At 46.2% G+C, this 16918-nt stretch overlaps 1 protein-coding gene across 1 annotated transcript in view; it reads right to left on the minus strand.

The window, feature by feature from the left end:
* Positions 1-11148, minus strand: part of LOC119170378 (uncharacterized) — a 117453-nt gene extending 106305 nt beyond the window's left edge. Inside the window, exon 1 of the mRNA XM_037421525.2 lies at positions 10988-11148. Coding sequence (XP_037277422.1) covers positions 10988-11111 — 124 coding nt within the window. The 5' untranslated portion in view covers positions 11112-11148. The remainder of the gene's footprint in view (positions 1-10987) is intronic.
* Between the last annotated feature and the right edge of the window lie 5770 nt (positions 11149-16918).

A 16918-nucleotide genomic window follows, 5' to 3' on the forward strand; every position in this document is an offset into this window, starting at 1 on the left:
CTCAACCATTAATTCATATAACACTAATTATGATCGAAAATTGGCGTCACGTCGTTTTTAAGGACGACGTGCTTGTGCGAATGCCAGATGACTTGTGGCGCCATCCTGTACGCTTCAGTGAATTCACTGCCTTTTTCTTTCTTTTTCCCCTCTTCGCCCCCCCTCCTCTCTCTCTCGTTTCCTTGGTTGCCTTCCATAATCCCTCCGTTGAGGGTACCCATCCGGAATGTCTTTTGGTTAAGCTCTCTGCTTCGGGACACTATGTTTACTTCTTCCTGCTCCTACATCTGGGTTAGAGGAGTCGGACGCAAATGGAATGAGAAATACACAAAGGACAATTTAGAGCAGGTAACTAAAAGCACACGCAGTGCAGCATACTGTATGGTCACAGAGCTTGGTTGTCTTGGGAAGTGAGCCCTTGTTCTAAGTGCACCATCGCTTGAGAAATGGACCAATGCATCATTGCACTGGCAGCGTCGATGAATGTCGAGACCATCGCACCAGTATGTCTTAACGCACTATACCTACAAGTACAGTATAAAGCGATGCCCCTGATGGGGACACTGGTTGAACTCCGCTTACAGACATCACAACGTTTCTTACACGATAACACTTGTCCTTAGGGCCATAAGAAGATATATGTGGTGGCATTAAAAAATAGCATGGGAACCATTTGTACAAAATCATAATGTAGCGAAAAAAAGACACGACTGACACACAGAATCGCACACCGTCGTGTTTTGTTTGTGCTACTATATGAATTTGAGCGGGCACCAACTAGCCGAAGAACAAGTACTTCTCCAGATCCACTTGTAGTATCATCATAAGGCTGCGTGTCTGAACAATTCGGTAGGAGATTTAGAGTACAACGTACTTTTTCTACTACAGGTCAAGCCGTCCCAATTTGAAATCGAAGCCATACTCTGGCTGTGCGGCCAGCCATACTCTGTCAGGAGGTGCTATTCTGGACATTATCGAATTATGCCATGTTGTCACATTCCGCCATTGATTGATGCTAATTGGCCAAGTCAGATGCTACGACCTCTCTGATTGGCTTAAATAGCCGCCATTGTGAAATTTGACAATATGGCAGAATTAGACAGTGTCCAGGATGGCAGCCAGGAAGAATAAAATAAAAAGTATGTGCCTCTCATTTTGATGTGTCCCGACTCCTGTGAATGCCCGTTATAGATCAGCTACACCATCTTCACACTGGTTACAGTATTATGCCTTTTTTTTTTCTCTTGATGATATGTACATATTTAGCGCTGTTAAAATAAAGCTTGCCTGACCCGGTGTGCTTAAAGTAGTCTGTTTGTTTTCGGCGATATGACGCGGGCCTCTTCATTTTTCTTCGACCGCACGTCCAAGAGGTCACGAATCAGATATCACCAATTGACTCGCACGGAAGAAGACATACGCCAACTCCGCCATGCCAGCTAACTGCCACGAACGAGCGCACCGCTGTACGCAACGGCCCGCATGCCCGACGAGTGATAAACACGTCGTCCTCGTAGCCTGGGAATATCGAGTTACGCTGCTCCTCGACAAGGCAGGTTATTGGTGCGAGCAAGTCGGGGCTGGATGCATATAGACCGTAGATTGTTTGCGGCGCAGGTGATGTACTGTGATGCCGCGTGCGAACGAACGAACGAATCCACGTGCGACAGGCTCGTGACCATGTGACCTCCCGGGGATGACCCCTCTCCTTTGTTTCCTCTTCCACTTCGAGGAGAGACGGCGACCCGGATAAGCAGTGCGTGTTTAGATGCGCGCTGGCCGGTGTCCGGTCCCTCTGTTGCATCAGCGGATATGCACGGCCGTCGTGACCATTGTTTTGCTCGTGTCGGCTCGCACTGGAAGGCGAGCGCTAAATGCGAGCCGTGCTTCTCTTTGTTTCGTTTTTCATCTTCCGCAGTGGTGTGCGCAGCGCTGCCGCGTAATTTGTGAGAGCAGCTGCGCTTGCTTGCTATTCGGGGATTATGGAGGAAGCAGACGGAGTGGGTGGCCGTCGCTGGGGTGACACCTACCGCCTTTTTGTTGTTTTTGTCACTCGTTGCTGAAGGTGCTGAGTTTTGGGCCAGGCTGCTATCATTCTGTCAGGCTGTTCAGCTATGCGAAACGGTTTTGATTTTTTGTCTGTCTCATGGCGCGAGCGGAGACTGAGTTATTTATAGAGAACATGTTTCACGTTCACGTCTCTTTGTATTGTTAACACCTCGGCTCTCACGTGTTTTCAAAGCTTTCCCTTTGTGCAGGCTTCTGGCCAATGTTCGATCACCTTCGCTCAATATTTGTAAGATAACGATTAGCTGGAATCTACTTTTAAGAAGACGTGTATCATGCGGAAGCACTTTGTTTTGTACGTACTATCGCTTGAAACCTGTTGAGCAGTGAAGTCGTTCTTTGACTACTTGGCTATAAAGTTTCTCAAGGCACGACAATTTCTTGTTTTTTTTCTTCTTGCGTTTTCTTGAGTCATATAAAGCAAACAAATAACGAAAGCAAGGCAGTGACACGAGTATATTAGACACAGAAAACTCCAAATTTGTAAACTTGGAGCGTTCGTGCAAGCTGAAGAGACGACTCCAATCACAAACATCGTCGTCATTAGGCACTTTGTGAATTCAGTGTAATTAGCTGCCAATTTCAGCGTTGTTACTTGACTGCACGTAATGTGTACTGTTATTTTCTGCATGCGTGGCGTTCGTGTGACGGAATTTAAGGTGTGATGTTTGCCGGGTCGCTACGTGAATGCATCTCAGATATATATCTTTAAAATTTTTTTTGGCATGACTGACTTATATGAACTCTCTCTAAATGCTCCTTGATAGAAATTTTTGATTACTATGATTTTTACGAACTCTATTATCAGTGAAAAAAGTAGTCGACACTAAATAAAGCTGTTAACATATCCCAACCATCTTGTAATTGAAATAAATTAAGTGTTGGAGTGTAATATTCTGCCAGTGTACTCCCCGATGTCAGTGCATGTCAATGAACACTATACGGTCGAAATTTCCGGAGCCTTTTAGTGCGGTGTCCCTAATAACCATACTTTTGTTTCGTGGCTAGTAATCGTATTATTATGAGTGCAATACCTCTCGCGGGCTAGGTAAATTAATTAGATGTAAACGCCTTTGAGCTAAGCGTTTCTCCCTATATTCGGCGACGCGGAAGAAACACAAAGGGAAAATAAAATAAAACAAAATAAAGATAAGAAGGAAAGGAATGTGGATGGGGCCATGCACTGCCTCGCGTTCGCGAAGCGCGCGCGTAGACGTGGGTGCCACGGCCGAGGCGAGTGCCTCATGCGGGCCCTGAGGGGCTTCCTCGCAAGAACGGCCCTTGCTCTTCCTCCTCTTTTCAAGTTCGCGGCAGCGGCGAATTCCGCGTGAGCCCCCCTTACTTCCTACACACCTCAGTGGTGAGCAGGCACAGAGACACATGCAAAGCCTTCCTGTTACAATTCCCGACATTTGCCGCTCCTCTGGCCGGTTCGTGCTGCTCATTCCTTTTTTCATCTCTTTTCGCTCTTTTATTCTTGACTCGTTGTGCCTTTGTGTGTGCGTGTTGCCGGAAAATATTAAGCGTAGCGCTTGAAAAGAGAGCAGTAGTAACTAGAAAAATGAATGAATAAGAAACGAGGCAGAGAGAGGCGCGAAAACGAGCAAATGAAACAAGCCAGTGAAAGCGAAAGTTCGTGAAGAACGAGATGCCCCCCCGAGTGCCTCAGGAGTATAAGGTGAAGGACGCTCTCTGTCGAGGCCTTGCGCGCGCATCAAAGCGCTCTTGTGTGCACAGACAAACGGGGGAGTCGTTCGTGAAACCGAGATCACGAAGGAAAGAAAAATACCTGGCTTCACGCTTGCTGCTCTTAATCTGACATAGTTTCTCTCCTTTTCACAGGACGCCATGGTCGTCGGGATTTCAAGGATAATCGCCGGTGCGCGCGAGCGAGTGAGCCGGAGAAGTGTGCTACGCAAACTGGAGTAGCATGCGCTGCTGTGCGTATACGTTGATGCGAATAGACAGAGGTGGGTTCTCGCAGTGTTTTTTTTTTTTTGTGTGGTGATGGGAAATGAAGAAAGTTCAGGGGATGCTGAAGGAGGAGGGGGAGTGTAGGTAGAGGGGGCGTCGACCACTCGTAAGCATTCGTACACGCGGGGGCCGCGGGAAACGTGGGTCACCGCGTGTATACGACCACCGTTGCACCGCTTTCCATTTCCGCGATTCATCGCTGGCATCGTCCCTCGCTGCGATTTGCTGACGCCGAAACCCCACCCGTTGTAACGCTAGAGGGAATGGCGCTCGCACGAGCGGAACGTTCGGCACAATGGGTATGTATATACCCTGGCCGTGCATCGGTTCACACGCCCAACAACCATCGGTTCGGGTTTAACGCTAACCGAAAGCGCGCAGCGTCGCAAACGTGCCGTTAACGGCGGTGTTAGTCGACTGGCGATGCTCTCGAAGCGTTGTTTAGCTTGCGACAACCCGTTTCATCTTGGGGTGGAAGAGACGAGCGAAACAAACAATCGACGCGATAGAGGAGATGGCCGCGGGGTTCTAGTGGCTGAAGTACTCGGCTGATGATCCGCAGGTCGCGGGATAGAATTCCGGCTGCGGCAGCTGCATTTTCGATGGAGGCGAAAATGCTGTAGGCCCGCGTGTTCAGATTTGGGTGCACTTTAGAAAATCCCAGGTGGTCGAAATTTCCGGAGCCCCCCACTGCGGCGTCTCTAATATTCATATGGTGATTTTGGGACGTTAAACCCCACATGTCGAATACATATTACCAGTGAACGCACACTATATACTTCACAGAACGACACATTACTGGTGTAGTCAGTAGTGTGTGTTCGTTAGTATTACGGATTCAGTCAGGAGTTGTGACATATGAAATGATGTGTTAGTGCATATACTGAAAGTAGAAAAGAAATGTGTGCCTGTGAATATTTTATGACAGTGTGAACTACTGCAAGCAAACTGTACATTCACATGATATTTCAACTGGTTTCAGTGTGCTAGTATGTTTATGTTTTTTTTATTTTGATTATCCATTTTTCTAGACCGTTCAGTATTGCTCTTTCATTTTTTTCGCTGCAGAACTTATTCGTATGAAGTAGCCGAGGCAATATTGACCTCGACCTCTCCACAGCAAGACAGAACAGAAGAGAACAGAAGTCTGGACAGGCTAGATGAATTAGTGATGCGCAAGTATAACACACAACAGAGACTATGATGCGTCTATGTCTTAGGGTTCCGGTATGTGGTAGAAATCTGGACCGTTTCACTGCTTGTACACTAAGTACCAAATGCGTGCGCTTCAAGTGCTAGTCCGCAGTCGCTGTTGGGATAAAGCAGTGAACGATTTTCATGAAACGAAGGCGCACATTTGTGAATATGTAGTAAAGTAATGCGGTGGACGACAATAAAAAAAAGAAACCTCTTCGATTCGAGGTGTCATGGTAGCTTGCCCGGAAAAGTGTGGCATATTCTATTTACCGTGTGCATTGAGCGCACGCTTCCCTGCTGCACGTGCACAATTGCACATTCAAAGGGCTCTCAATCACTATTGAGGGCAATGTTCGTGTTCCGGTATTCATCAGTATTCATGGGTGTTTCTTTTTTTTTCTTCCTTTGTTTTACTGTCTCCGCAAAGGACACGAAGGAACCACAAGAGAGCGAATGAACTACCCTCATATAAACTACCCTCATTATTCATCATAGCTTAAACGCTGATCGCACTTAGTGGAACGGGGGTGCTAACACAGATAAGCATTGACGCTGCGCCCGATTTGATTGCGGTATATACGCACGTCACGCCTCAGTCGGCAAAACGGCGGATTCCTCCTGTGTTGCTCGTGAGTAGGAAGCGACGATGCTCACCCCAACGAATGGGTGCAATCGATAATTGAATCAGTCCGCATGCAGCATGAAACGAGTTGAGATAAACAACCAAATACTGATGTCGTGACCATTGTTTCACGAAGCGCGCAGGGAACTACTACAAGAACGGAAGAGAAAGATCGCAAACAGGAAGCGGTGAGGCAGTTCTCACGCAGTGTGAAACGCTAAATGACGGGATGGGCCGACTAGTTATAACTGGTGCACAGAGTATCACAATACACTCTTTATGGGAAGACATACTGACTCACCGCGTACTCAATCTTCTTCCTTTCTTTCTTTCGTTCTTTCTTTCTTTCTTTCTTTCTTTCTTTCTTTCTTTCTTTCCTTCTTTCTTTCTTTCTTTTTTTCTTTCTTTTTTTCTTTCTTTCTTTCTTTTTTTTCTTTCTTTCTTTCTTTCTTTCTTTGTTTCTTTTTTTCTTTCTTTCTTTCTTTCTTTGTTTCTTTCTTTCTTTCTTTCTTTCTACGAGGGAAAGAGGGGATGTGCACTCGCACCCAATACGAGTTTTAACCTGCCGTCCGTACTCAAAATCATACCAACACTGAAAAGTGGCCACCTACATAAAGTATAAATTGGTGAACTAAGCTCTCTCAATAAGTGGCACCATCTGAACCAATTTGATGTTTATCGGCGCAATTGTTCAGGCTTGGGGTCAGTTTAACCACAGCCAGTGGACTGCAACTTATATTGAGCATGGCTGTAGGCTCTGATTTTGACTGTGCTACTATGCTATACAGCACCATGCACTTCTCCTCTACTAGTAAGTCCACTGTGGTAGTTCTTCGGCGGGGTTGTGCTGTTAAAGTAGATGACACGGGTTCGACTTCCAGTCGCGGCGACCGCATTTTGATTGGGCCGAAACGCAAGAACGTCTGTACTTAAATATAGGCGCACGTTGGAGAACCCCTATAGGCCAGAGATAATTCTGAGTCCTCCCACACCGGCCTGCCTCATTATCATATCATATATTTCGCACATAGAGCCCGATAATGTAATTATTTACTGCGTAGCCTAATGACTCAGATAGGTAAGTTTACCGGCTTGTCGAAAGCAGGAAGGAGAATTGCACAAATGAGTAATTCGGTGCACCAGAGAACGAGGTTTTGGTAGTTTCATTTCTGCATAGTAAGAACAGGCATAGTTGATGAGTATGATGCAAGCTACTGTGTCCCGTTCCTGGAACTCGTAAGACTGCATTAAGTAATTAAAACGGGATGTAGAGTTTGAAAAGGGTATAGAGGCATTTGCAATATTTCTTACTATGAGAAACAATCTTGACATTAACTTAATTTGGAGATGAAACAAGGAATTCGCCTAACATACAACATATGTTGCTTTCTTGAAACAGCGCCTCCAACAATATCACCAATATTTGTTTTTTTGTGAAAGAAGTAATTGAACACCGCCCGTTTGTTGTGCAAAGTCGTAAGGGAATTCATATGAATTTTTCTGAAACAAAAGCCTGCTATAAAAAAAAAGTGATAGTCAGTTATTCTTTTCAAAACCATGTAACCATCTTTCTGAATTTTGCAGAAATAATTTGCAAGTATACTTTTCTGTGCACGAAAAAAACATTTATCTTACATTCCAGCAATAAAGCAACTTTGTGCATTCTCCAGAAAAAAAAAGAGGCAATAAACAAACAAGAGCGATAGAAACAACTAGACATGAAAAACGAGGAGGAGTGAGGAAAAATACCTTGAACATGTAAGAATAACTTCGCTTTCTGAATGAATAAGAACTGTGAACTTCGCCGTCTCATCATTCAATATAGCTCCCCATGCCCAAACACTTTTACTTTCTCGCTGCATCTGTTTGGTTGCCCTAATATATATTGACATTCGTGTAGCGTCACCTTGATGAAAACGTAAGGTCCAGCAGTAAGCTATTTGTTCGTTCTTGTAGATACGAAGTATAAGGAAGCGGAGAACATTAGACGCAAAATGAAAGCAAGATTTTAGAAATCAAGAACTTAAGTCATTGTATTCACTTTTTTGTGTAATACAGGCGAAAGAACGGTCTGGTACTAAATTGAGTATTATCTTGATTCTGTGAGCTCAACGTAAGTACATTGTATTCGTTCACTTTCTTATGGACATGTCAACTGTACATTTATCACGTGCAGGCTTTTCAGGTGGAAAGAAAGAGATTCGTTACAAATTATTGCACGATGTTTTTTTTTTTGCCTAGTATTCTCATCATCATGTACACTATAAAAAAGTTTACTACAGGCTTCGAAGCGCGAATTTTGCTTTTTAGTTTGTGTTTTGGTGTTGGTGTTTTCATGCGTGAGAATAATTTTTTTTAAATGTTGTACGAATGACCGTACGTAGGTGGTCTCGCGTTAGTAGCTTAATGTGGCTGAGTATGATTTCCTAATATAATGCCCGGTATGGCATTACGCGAGCAAAGCTACGAGAGATGACTTGAAGTGTTATTTAATGCGCTGTCAGCCGAACTTGATTGAACATACTAAAAAACAAAAAAAAATATGCACAAACGTAGCTGAGACAATGACACTTACTCTCTCCTACTGTCTTTGTTTCTTTTATTTATTTATACTAATCAGAGTATCGAGTTTCACATTGAGTTGACATTTATTCCAGCACCACCATCCGTCTTTTAGGAGGGACCACCGTTTGTTTAATTTTAAATACTATCAATGGTTAATAGAGAACACTGCGTTTAAAATGCTTCAATTAGCAAGCGCGAAAACAGACGTACTCCAGAAAAGCTTCTTTTTGATCAAGTATTCAATATATTTTGCAGATAACACAACGCTGCTCTTCGTGCTGGAGCGGCTGAAATACTTGAGAAATAGAACTTTAAACCTTATTGGCTATAATTCTTGAGTTAGTTCATGCATACCTGACATATGTTTTACTTGTTAATATTTGGTTTCGGGCCATAAATCATTGATTGAAGCAATCGCGTCATGTCTTATATGAAACCATAGTTCTTTAGTAAATAAAATTTTCTTTCTTAAGGTACAAAAGTACTACCTAAACTTGTATTACATGACTGGATAGATACCTTAAGCTAGGTGATAAGATGACGGCAGAAGCGTATAGGTAGATTATTTTTCAAGGTGGCGGGGGACTGATGTGGCACTCGCTGACTGCGCTACTGGCTTGATACGCATAAATAGGTACGTGCAATGAAGCGGAAATAAACATTTGTTGCAAAGTTTCTGTTTGCATTCGGCGAAATTCACTAGCGTACGCCAGAAGGCATAGCGTGATAATTAAAAATTAGGCAAGTGCGATTTAGAACGTGACTGCTTCAGTACATTTAGACGCGTAGCAACACATGAACGGTAAGGATATACCTACCTGTACACCATAGTGTTCTAATATAGGCATACGAAGCTACACATTCGAAATTGTTCGATAACAGCAGCGAGAAAGTGTGAACTACGACGCGAACTCGCGTGCCGCGTATTACCAGATTTGTAGACCACTGAGGGTGGTCGAGGAGGATTTATTCCTAGACCAATTGCTTCTTACGAGCTAAAGGGTGGCTTGATCACCACACACACTGGGCCACTTGGTATGTACAAGCATAGAAACGACGCGGTGGCTTGACCCCACATGCTCGCGAACGCGTCGCAAGATCGTGCCGAAAGTCAAAAGAGGCACTACGCTGCTTTGGCGAGTACGTCATACCGCCACGGTACGGAATGCACGTGCTGCTTACGGACAATAATAAATACTGGCTGGAACGAAGTTCACGCCACTTTGCTACCACCCCGGAGCACGTGCAAACAAAAGGAGAAACGAGGGCGAACGGGTAGCGAAAAGCATCACTCGAAATTGCCGCCTTGGTCGAGCCGCTCAAGGTATTATGACGAACTGCGTGACTCGCTTGCAAGATACCATCTCGAGCACTTCCACCAGTGCCGTCGGAACTGGCTGCTGAGTGTTTCTTGCTCGCGAGGGTGATGCATCTTATGGCAGCGAAGTCATGCACGTTTCGAGACAGTGCGTCGGTTCTCACAAGCGATAATCAATCACGACATATCACGCCGATGGAGAGCGGAAGCGGGAAATTGGCTACACTATTTGATAGTGAACTCCCAATAGTTTTGGTTTTGCTGCAGTTTACATAACATGTTTTTACTTACCTCTCTACCTGTTACCGAATCCAGGTTTTAAATTACATTTTTTTATGCCGGAAGGTAGCTTCGCAATATATGCAAATAACATTAAAACTACTTTTTATTCAGAGCGTAAGTTTTGAATGTGTAGGTGCGCTTATTCTGACTTGCAATACGGTAGCGCGAGGCCTCTCGAGTTCAAAGGTTGCGCATGGCTTGAAATTGTCGTCATTTTAACAACTAAATATTATTTTCTTATTTGGTATCATAACCAAGTGAGAGAAAAGCGTTTAATATAGGAAATAAGGGCTAAGAGAAGCCACGCGCAATCTTTGAACTCGTGAGGCCATGAGCTCCCGTGTTGCAACTCGCGTGAAACATATTATTACTCACATATTATTTGATAAACTAGGCGATGAAAGGCCTAGATTAAGAGGTTAATTTGCTGCACCATAGTGTGAACAAGGTGATTTTTTCCTACATATATTGGCCCTAATTCACTTGCTGTATCCCCGCTAGAGGTATGCTAAAAAAAGTAGGACGACCTTTCGAAACTATGGTTACCTCACAAACTATAGACTCTGTTCACCTGACAAGTGTAACGCGAAACACCTTCCACCACCACCACAAACTCGCCCTCTAATACATCTTCCGTTTACCTGCTTGACGTACGGTACAGCACGACAGTATTGCCCAGCACCGCTTTCACATCCAAAAAATGATAACCACGTATTCCAGGCGCACACAAGCCGTGCGGGGGAAGTCTTCAGAGCACCGGTCTTACAGCGACGTCGACCATCGAAAACCGGCACGGTAAACGGAAGAAGCAGGGACACCGGGGCTTCCAAAGAACGCGTGTGCGCGACTTGCCGTAGCAGGGGTGGTAGAGTAGGGTCGAGCCAAGGGCAACTACAGAGCCACCGGGACATCACCACCACCGGTGGCGGGAGAAGCGTGATGCCGATAACGTGTGTGCCTACCTCGGACGATATCCGCCTTCATGACGACGCGGTAGCCCTTGACGACGGCCCACTGTCCGGCGCAGGAGCCGGCAAGGAGCAGCGAGACCACGGACAGGACGAGTCGTTCGCACCACATGGTCATTCCTCGTTGACGTCTGCCGGCCAGACTGACTGGGCGACCGAGGCATCCGCGCCGTTTAACCGCTTTCCCTTTCGACCGGCGGCAAGAGGGCCGTTCCACTTCTTCGGCCGTTTCTCCCTCGACTTTCTCCTCGCCGGCAGGAAGACGAAGGAAGACGCGCCGCCGAGGCTGTTCTCACCTGGACCCGACGCCACTCTCGCTTACGCCGCCGCCGACGTCACTTACTACCCACATCGCGGGTTGCTCCCGACTTCACGGCAGCCACTGCTGGCTGAACGCTCGCGGCTGCCTGCTGCGCTTTAATGGGACGTTCAAACAACACTTCTTCGGTGATAAAGTCGACGCTGCGAGGGACCGTGACAAATTGGAAGGGGCCCAGTAGGTGGTCAACCCTATATCTTTCCACAGCAGGACCTGTCCCACCATAGTTGAATGCACATGTTTAAGACCACGCAAATTCTGACCGCCTATTCATGTTGAATTAAAAAAAAACAGTTTATATCGATCCTTTACACTCCTCTAGGAAAGCTAGCGGTGACCAAATGCAGGGCATTAGTGAGCGGCACGGCAGTGATTCATTATCGCTTTTCCATCGATTCACATGCTTGTGTTCGTTTGGACAGGAGAGGTGGGGTCGCCCCGCCATGGTGGTCTATTGTAAGGTACTCGGCTGCAGACCCGCAGGTCGCGGGATCAAATCCCTGCTGCGGCGGCTGCATTTCCGATGGAGGCGGTAATGTTGTAGGCCCATGTGCTCAGATTTGGGTGCACGTTAAAGAACCCCAAGTGGTCGAAATTTCCGGATCTCTCCGCTGCGGCGTCTCTCATAATCAAATCGTGGTTTTGGGACGTTAAACCCCACAAATCAATCAATCAAGAGAGGTGGGTCACCACGGGAAAACCATACCCCACTCCTCTCCCCTTAAAATTGAAAGCCCTGTGCATGCTCATTAGGGTTACACCTGTCTTACATGATAAGCTATTCGGAGGCTGAAATATTCACTGACATTTGCCTTGATATCGCCGTGGGAGGCAGTGGCATTGACCTCTGTCTGTCTTGACCAGGCGTTGGCCCAGGTCAAGACAGACTTAACATTGTAGCTTTGTTCCTGAGATTAATTGTAGTAGGGTTCACATGAGAGTGGCTGCTGGTTGAGAAAACCGTTACATACCGGAAAAGCAAATGTTAGACGGCCAACCAACCATTGAAGACAATCCCGATGTGTGTCTTCCACACGAACTTTGTTCTCCAGCTAGCGGCTCGCTTGTCGAACCACGATGAAGTTTCTCGACGTAAGAGACATACAAGGCGACATAATTAACCAACTAGCCAACGAGGTCACCCTGTTAGACACATTGTAAAAAAGTCCTACATCTTTATACTGCAAGTCCACTTGTAATTCCCCCAAATATTTGACAGATCTGTTACTGTAGTTTTCTGCATTCCGCCTTTTCTTTCCCAGTATGTTTGACGGCTATTCTTTACGTACAACAGCTCCGAGTGGGACATCTTAAGTTGCCAGAACGGCAGACTGCACTTCATGAACTCAAGGAATTCGCATTCAAACTGGGCTCTAATATCAGTGTATGCTGTTTCGTGAACCATAGCAGTTACTTTTACAGAATCGATCGCTTTCTTTATTGATCGAACGAACCCGCAAGCACGAATAGAGCACTCAACAGATCATTAACATTTATCTTCGCTGCAAAGTACAAAAACTATTGGTCGTGCCCCGCCGCGGTGGTCTAGTGGCTAAGGTACTCGGCTGCTGACCCGCAGGTCGTGGGATCGAATCCCGGCTGTGGCGGCTGCATTTACAATGGAGGCGGAGAGGTTTTAGGCCCGTGTGCTCATATTTGGGTGCACGTTAAAAAACCCCAGGTGGTCGAAATTTCCGGAGCCCTTCACTATGGCGTCTCCCATAATGATATGGTAGTTTTGGTACGTTAAACCCACCATATCAATCAATCAATCAATCAATCAATCAATCAAAAAATCAATCAATCAGTCAAGATTATTGGTCGCTCTTGCGCCATATAGCTCGTTTTGATCGAATATCATAATCACATAATCACGTCACGATACATAGAAGTGTGGCAGTTTGGGCTAGTTGGTATGACATCACGATAGTTATAGCGCGAGAACAGAACGACGACAAAGAGTCTTCCTTGTCTCTTTGTCATCAGTCTGTTCTCGCGCTATAACTATCGTGATGTCACGATACAGCTCACTTCGGTGCAACCAGTGACCTAGCGCGCGCCATGAAGCGGGTGCCTGTTTTCCTTAGCCTGCACGTGTCTTTAGACCACTGGTCCTTTGGCTGTAAATGAACTTAGGAATCAGACCAAAACTTTTGCAATTCCAACCGGATGAGGCATTGCAGCTAAGGACCGCAAATTCTCTGCCGCGGAGCTGAGCGAGCGGCTGGGGGTTGGGTTTGCTACTTCAAGTGGTACTGTGCTGCTTGTAGTGGCACTGTTCTAGCGGTACTGTGCTACTGCAAGTGGTACTGTACTGCGAATTGTGCTGTGAAAGCTACAGCCTTATATTGTGCCTTGGCACCTTTGCTAATCTGAATTTGATTTATTTCTGCGCTTATGATATTCAAGTGAGCTTAGCATTAGGAGGGGTTTAAGGATTCACATTCTTAACGGTTCCAGATCATACCACAAAAACATGCTATTCACGCACGAACATAAGCGCCGGCTCTCAGCTGCATAGCGACTGCAGTGGTATGATACACGCCTTGGTCACGCAAATAAACGTCACTTGACAATCTGTACTTGTGTTCGTGTATCATAGAATGCTCCGATGTATTTGGTGGTGCCCTCAAATGAATGGAGTACCTCAAGATCTATGTCCAACTGCAGAGGCTTAACGGAAATTTTCCATCAGTTATCCTCCTTGACTTTTTTCTTGCTCTCTTTGTATCATCCTGATCACGAACACTGAATCAGCATGTTCTCATCATGCCCGAGAATAACCGGCTGTCCATAGCTGTCAATTATGAGGCCCAAATGCATCTCATTTCCGCATCCTCGTACCGATAGTGAGCCACGTAGTTTTCTAAATAAGCACTAGAGGGAACTCTGGCGCTAGTGTCATGGGTGATGTCATGGGTGCACGGCACTTTAGCGAGCATATATAGGAATGATGGGTAGTATACGGATTTTTCTAATCTTCGTATTTTCTGGCTCCGTGTGTGTTCGTGTGGCTTGAAGCTGCTTTCTCACGAAACAAAAATCGGCAAATGTTCAGCGGTTGCGCTTCACCACCTTATTATTTTAGGCTTACCTTTTCAAATCGGGTCACAAAGCTCAAAAAGGTTCGTTCTTCCCTTCGAAAAAAAAAAAATCGAAACACAAGAATAAACGAAGCCACAAGTGCCGTTAGCCACCCGCAAGTACGAAGACTAGGAAAATCCGTCTACACCCATGGTCATCATCCATGGTCGCTGAACGATCGCAGCGTCAGAGTTCTCTCTAGTTAATTTTAGGAAATTCTATGTATTGAGACAAATATGTACAGATGTATTCTATCGGGCTTGTTTGGTCATGTAGCTATTTTATGCGCACTGATTTTAAGCTACAGTGACCGCTCCGCAGTCTTGCAGAGAGCACACACGCGATGACCACCCGTAGTGCATGCCGACGGCGACGGCTGTTTGAAGATCTCGCGTTTACCCTTTCAGTCACGACACATCCGTACGAAAGCTTTCTTTAATGCTTTATGTTTGGAAGGCTTCTATTTATAGTCTCCGCCTTTCAGTAACGAGCAAGGAGTGAAAGCGTTTCGGGTCGTAAGGATGTGTTTGACGTTGCCATAATTTTGCGGCATTAGTGCTGCACAATCTTACGCACCAACTCTCGAAGTGTGAACCGAAGGCTTATGCTGTTACTAGCCGTTGAGAAGGTCAGCATCAAGTCGCGCGACAAAATCCTTACAGCACCTTTATTAGGATACAGCTTCAGACGTCTGAGGTATTTCCGCATCAAAATACAGGTGTACACAAAGCTGCCACAATGGACGTCATGAATCAGACGGAATGAAACCACGCCATCAGAGAACATTGCCGAGTGCATGAGTGGGACTATTTCTTTGGCGTGTAGGCAACCTACGGCCGCACTTAGGTCATTTAGGCCAGGCCTCTTCAAACTTCCTAAGTTGATTCCAACTATATACATATATACATTGGAGCCAGGCGTGTAGGCAGAATTTTTTTTCATGGCGGGGGGTGGGGGGGGGGGGACTTTTTCTTGATTTTGGGAGCGGTACGCCCTTGAGATGATCTTTTTTCGCTTTCTCTGGCATGGCGAAATAACTTCGGAGGGTACGGGGCAAGGTCCAAGTGTGCTACCTCCTGGCTACGCTCCTGATTAGAGCGTAATATGTTGCATCTAGGAGCCAATTATTTTCGAATAAATCGCTTAAAGACGCTACAGGAAGCAGAACCGTTGTTCGTGGTTCCTATCGGCATGATGGTGGTGACTGATATCAGTACAGCCGTCACCATTAACGCGAACCGTCCGACACGTGGCTTCTCCTCGTTTCGACTGACATTAGCGCTGCGAAGTGTTGGACGCGATATGTTTGTTGCAACTAACGATATGTGGAACGTGCATCAATTTCGTTATTATATTTCTGTTTCACTTCTGCCTGACTGTAGGGTCGAATGTTCTCACTTGGCGAGTCCTTTTTCTCAACGTCCGTTCGTTCTTGCTTCCGTCCGTCCATCCGCCCGCCCGCCCGCCCGCCTGCCCATCTGTCTGTCTGTCTGTCTGTCTGTCTGTCTGTCTGTCTGTCTGTCTGTCTGTCTGTCTGTCTGTCTGTCTGTCTGTCTGTCTGTCTGTCTGTCTGTCTGTCTGTCTGTCTGTCTGTCTGTCTGTCTGTCTGTCTGTCTGTCTGTCTGTCACTCACACTAGCGCCACCTGCTGAGTAAATCATACAACTAGGTGGTTATGAACCGGTCACAGACACGCATGGACAAACCCACGGTTCTAGGACATTCGCCCCTAAATGTCAGTCTACGCAGACATGGGCTCACCCGTCGGGGAGTCGAATTTGCAGGGCGATGAGAGGTGCATGGTGAGCGATGAGACAAAGACGCAGCTGGTTTGATGAGGCCCCTGATGGCTTGCGGAGGCTGACTTAAGGAACTCTGAGCCCCGATGAAGGGAGCGAGGAGGCAGAGCACTTCAGCGGCCCCGTTTAGTCCGTAGCTACTTCCCGTGAACCGCGTCCCAGAGCGTCAACACTCGGGCCCTGGTAATGCGACCACGTTGAACACCCAACCACGTCTCTCCTTCCTTTCCTATTCTCCTGCACCTTCGAAGCTCAACAAGGTGGCGCCTTCTTGCGCGTGCGCGTTGTCCTCATCATCTTCTATCGCACAACACGCACTGGCGCTAAAATATTTTACGTGCACATCACATGCTACCTTTCTGGTTCAGAATTTCAGCTATCTCTAAACATAGCTTTTAGGCTACCAAAGTACATCCTGTCATTATACGGTATTTCTAACTGATGTGCGTTACTGTCCTTCCAAAGCATACGCAACTATGTATGCGCGAATATAACGTGAGATTATGGGATGCGTTCCTAAGAGAGTGCATTTTAAATCAAGCACCCTGACCACGTGCACACAAAACTGACTATACGGCTCACAGCCAGTGTGCTGTGCGTTGTCGTGCGTCATGAGTTATGGCACATTCGGAGTTTTTTCACTGCCTGCTTATCCTCGTTCCCGTACCGTAAGCCCGCGCACAAACCCTTTTCCGTGATGGCACGCGCACAGCCGTAACTTCGG

This window comes from Rhipicephalus microplus, chromosome 2, assembly GCF_043290135.1.
Source record: "Rhipicephalus microplus isolate Deutch F79 chromosome 2, USDA_Rmic, whole genome shotgun sequence".
Classification (NCBI taxonomy): Eukaryota; Metazoa; Arthropoda; class Arachnida; order Ixodida; family Ixodidae; genus Rhipicephalus; species Rhipicephalus microplus.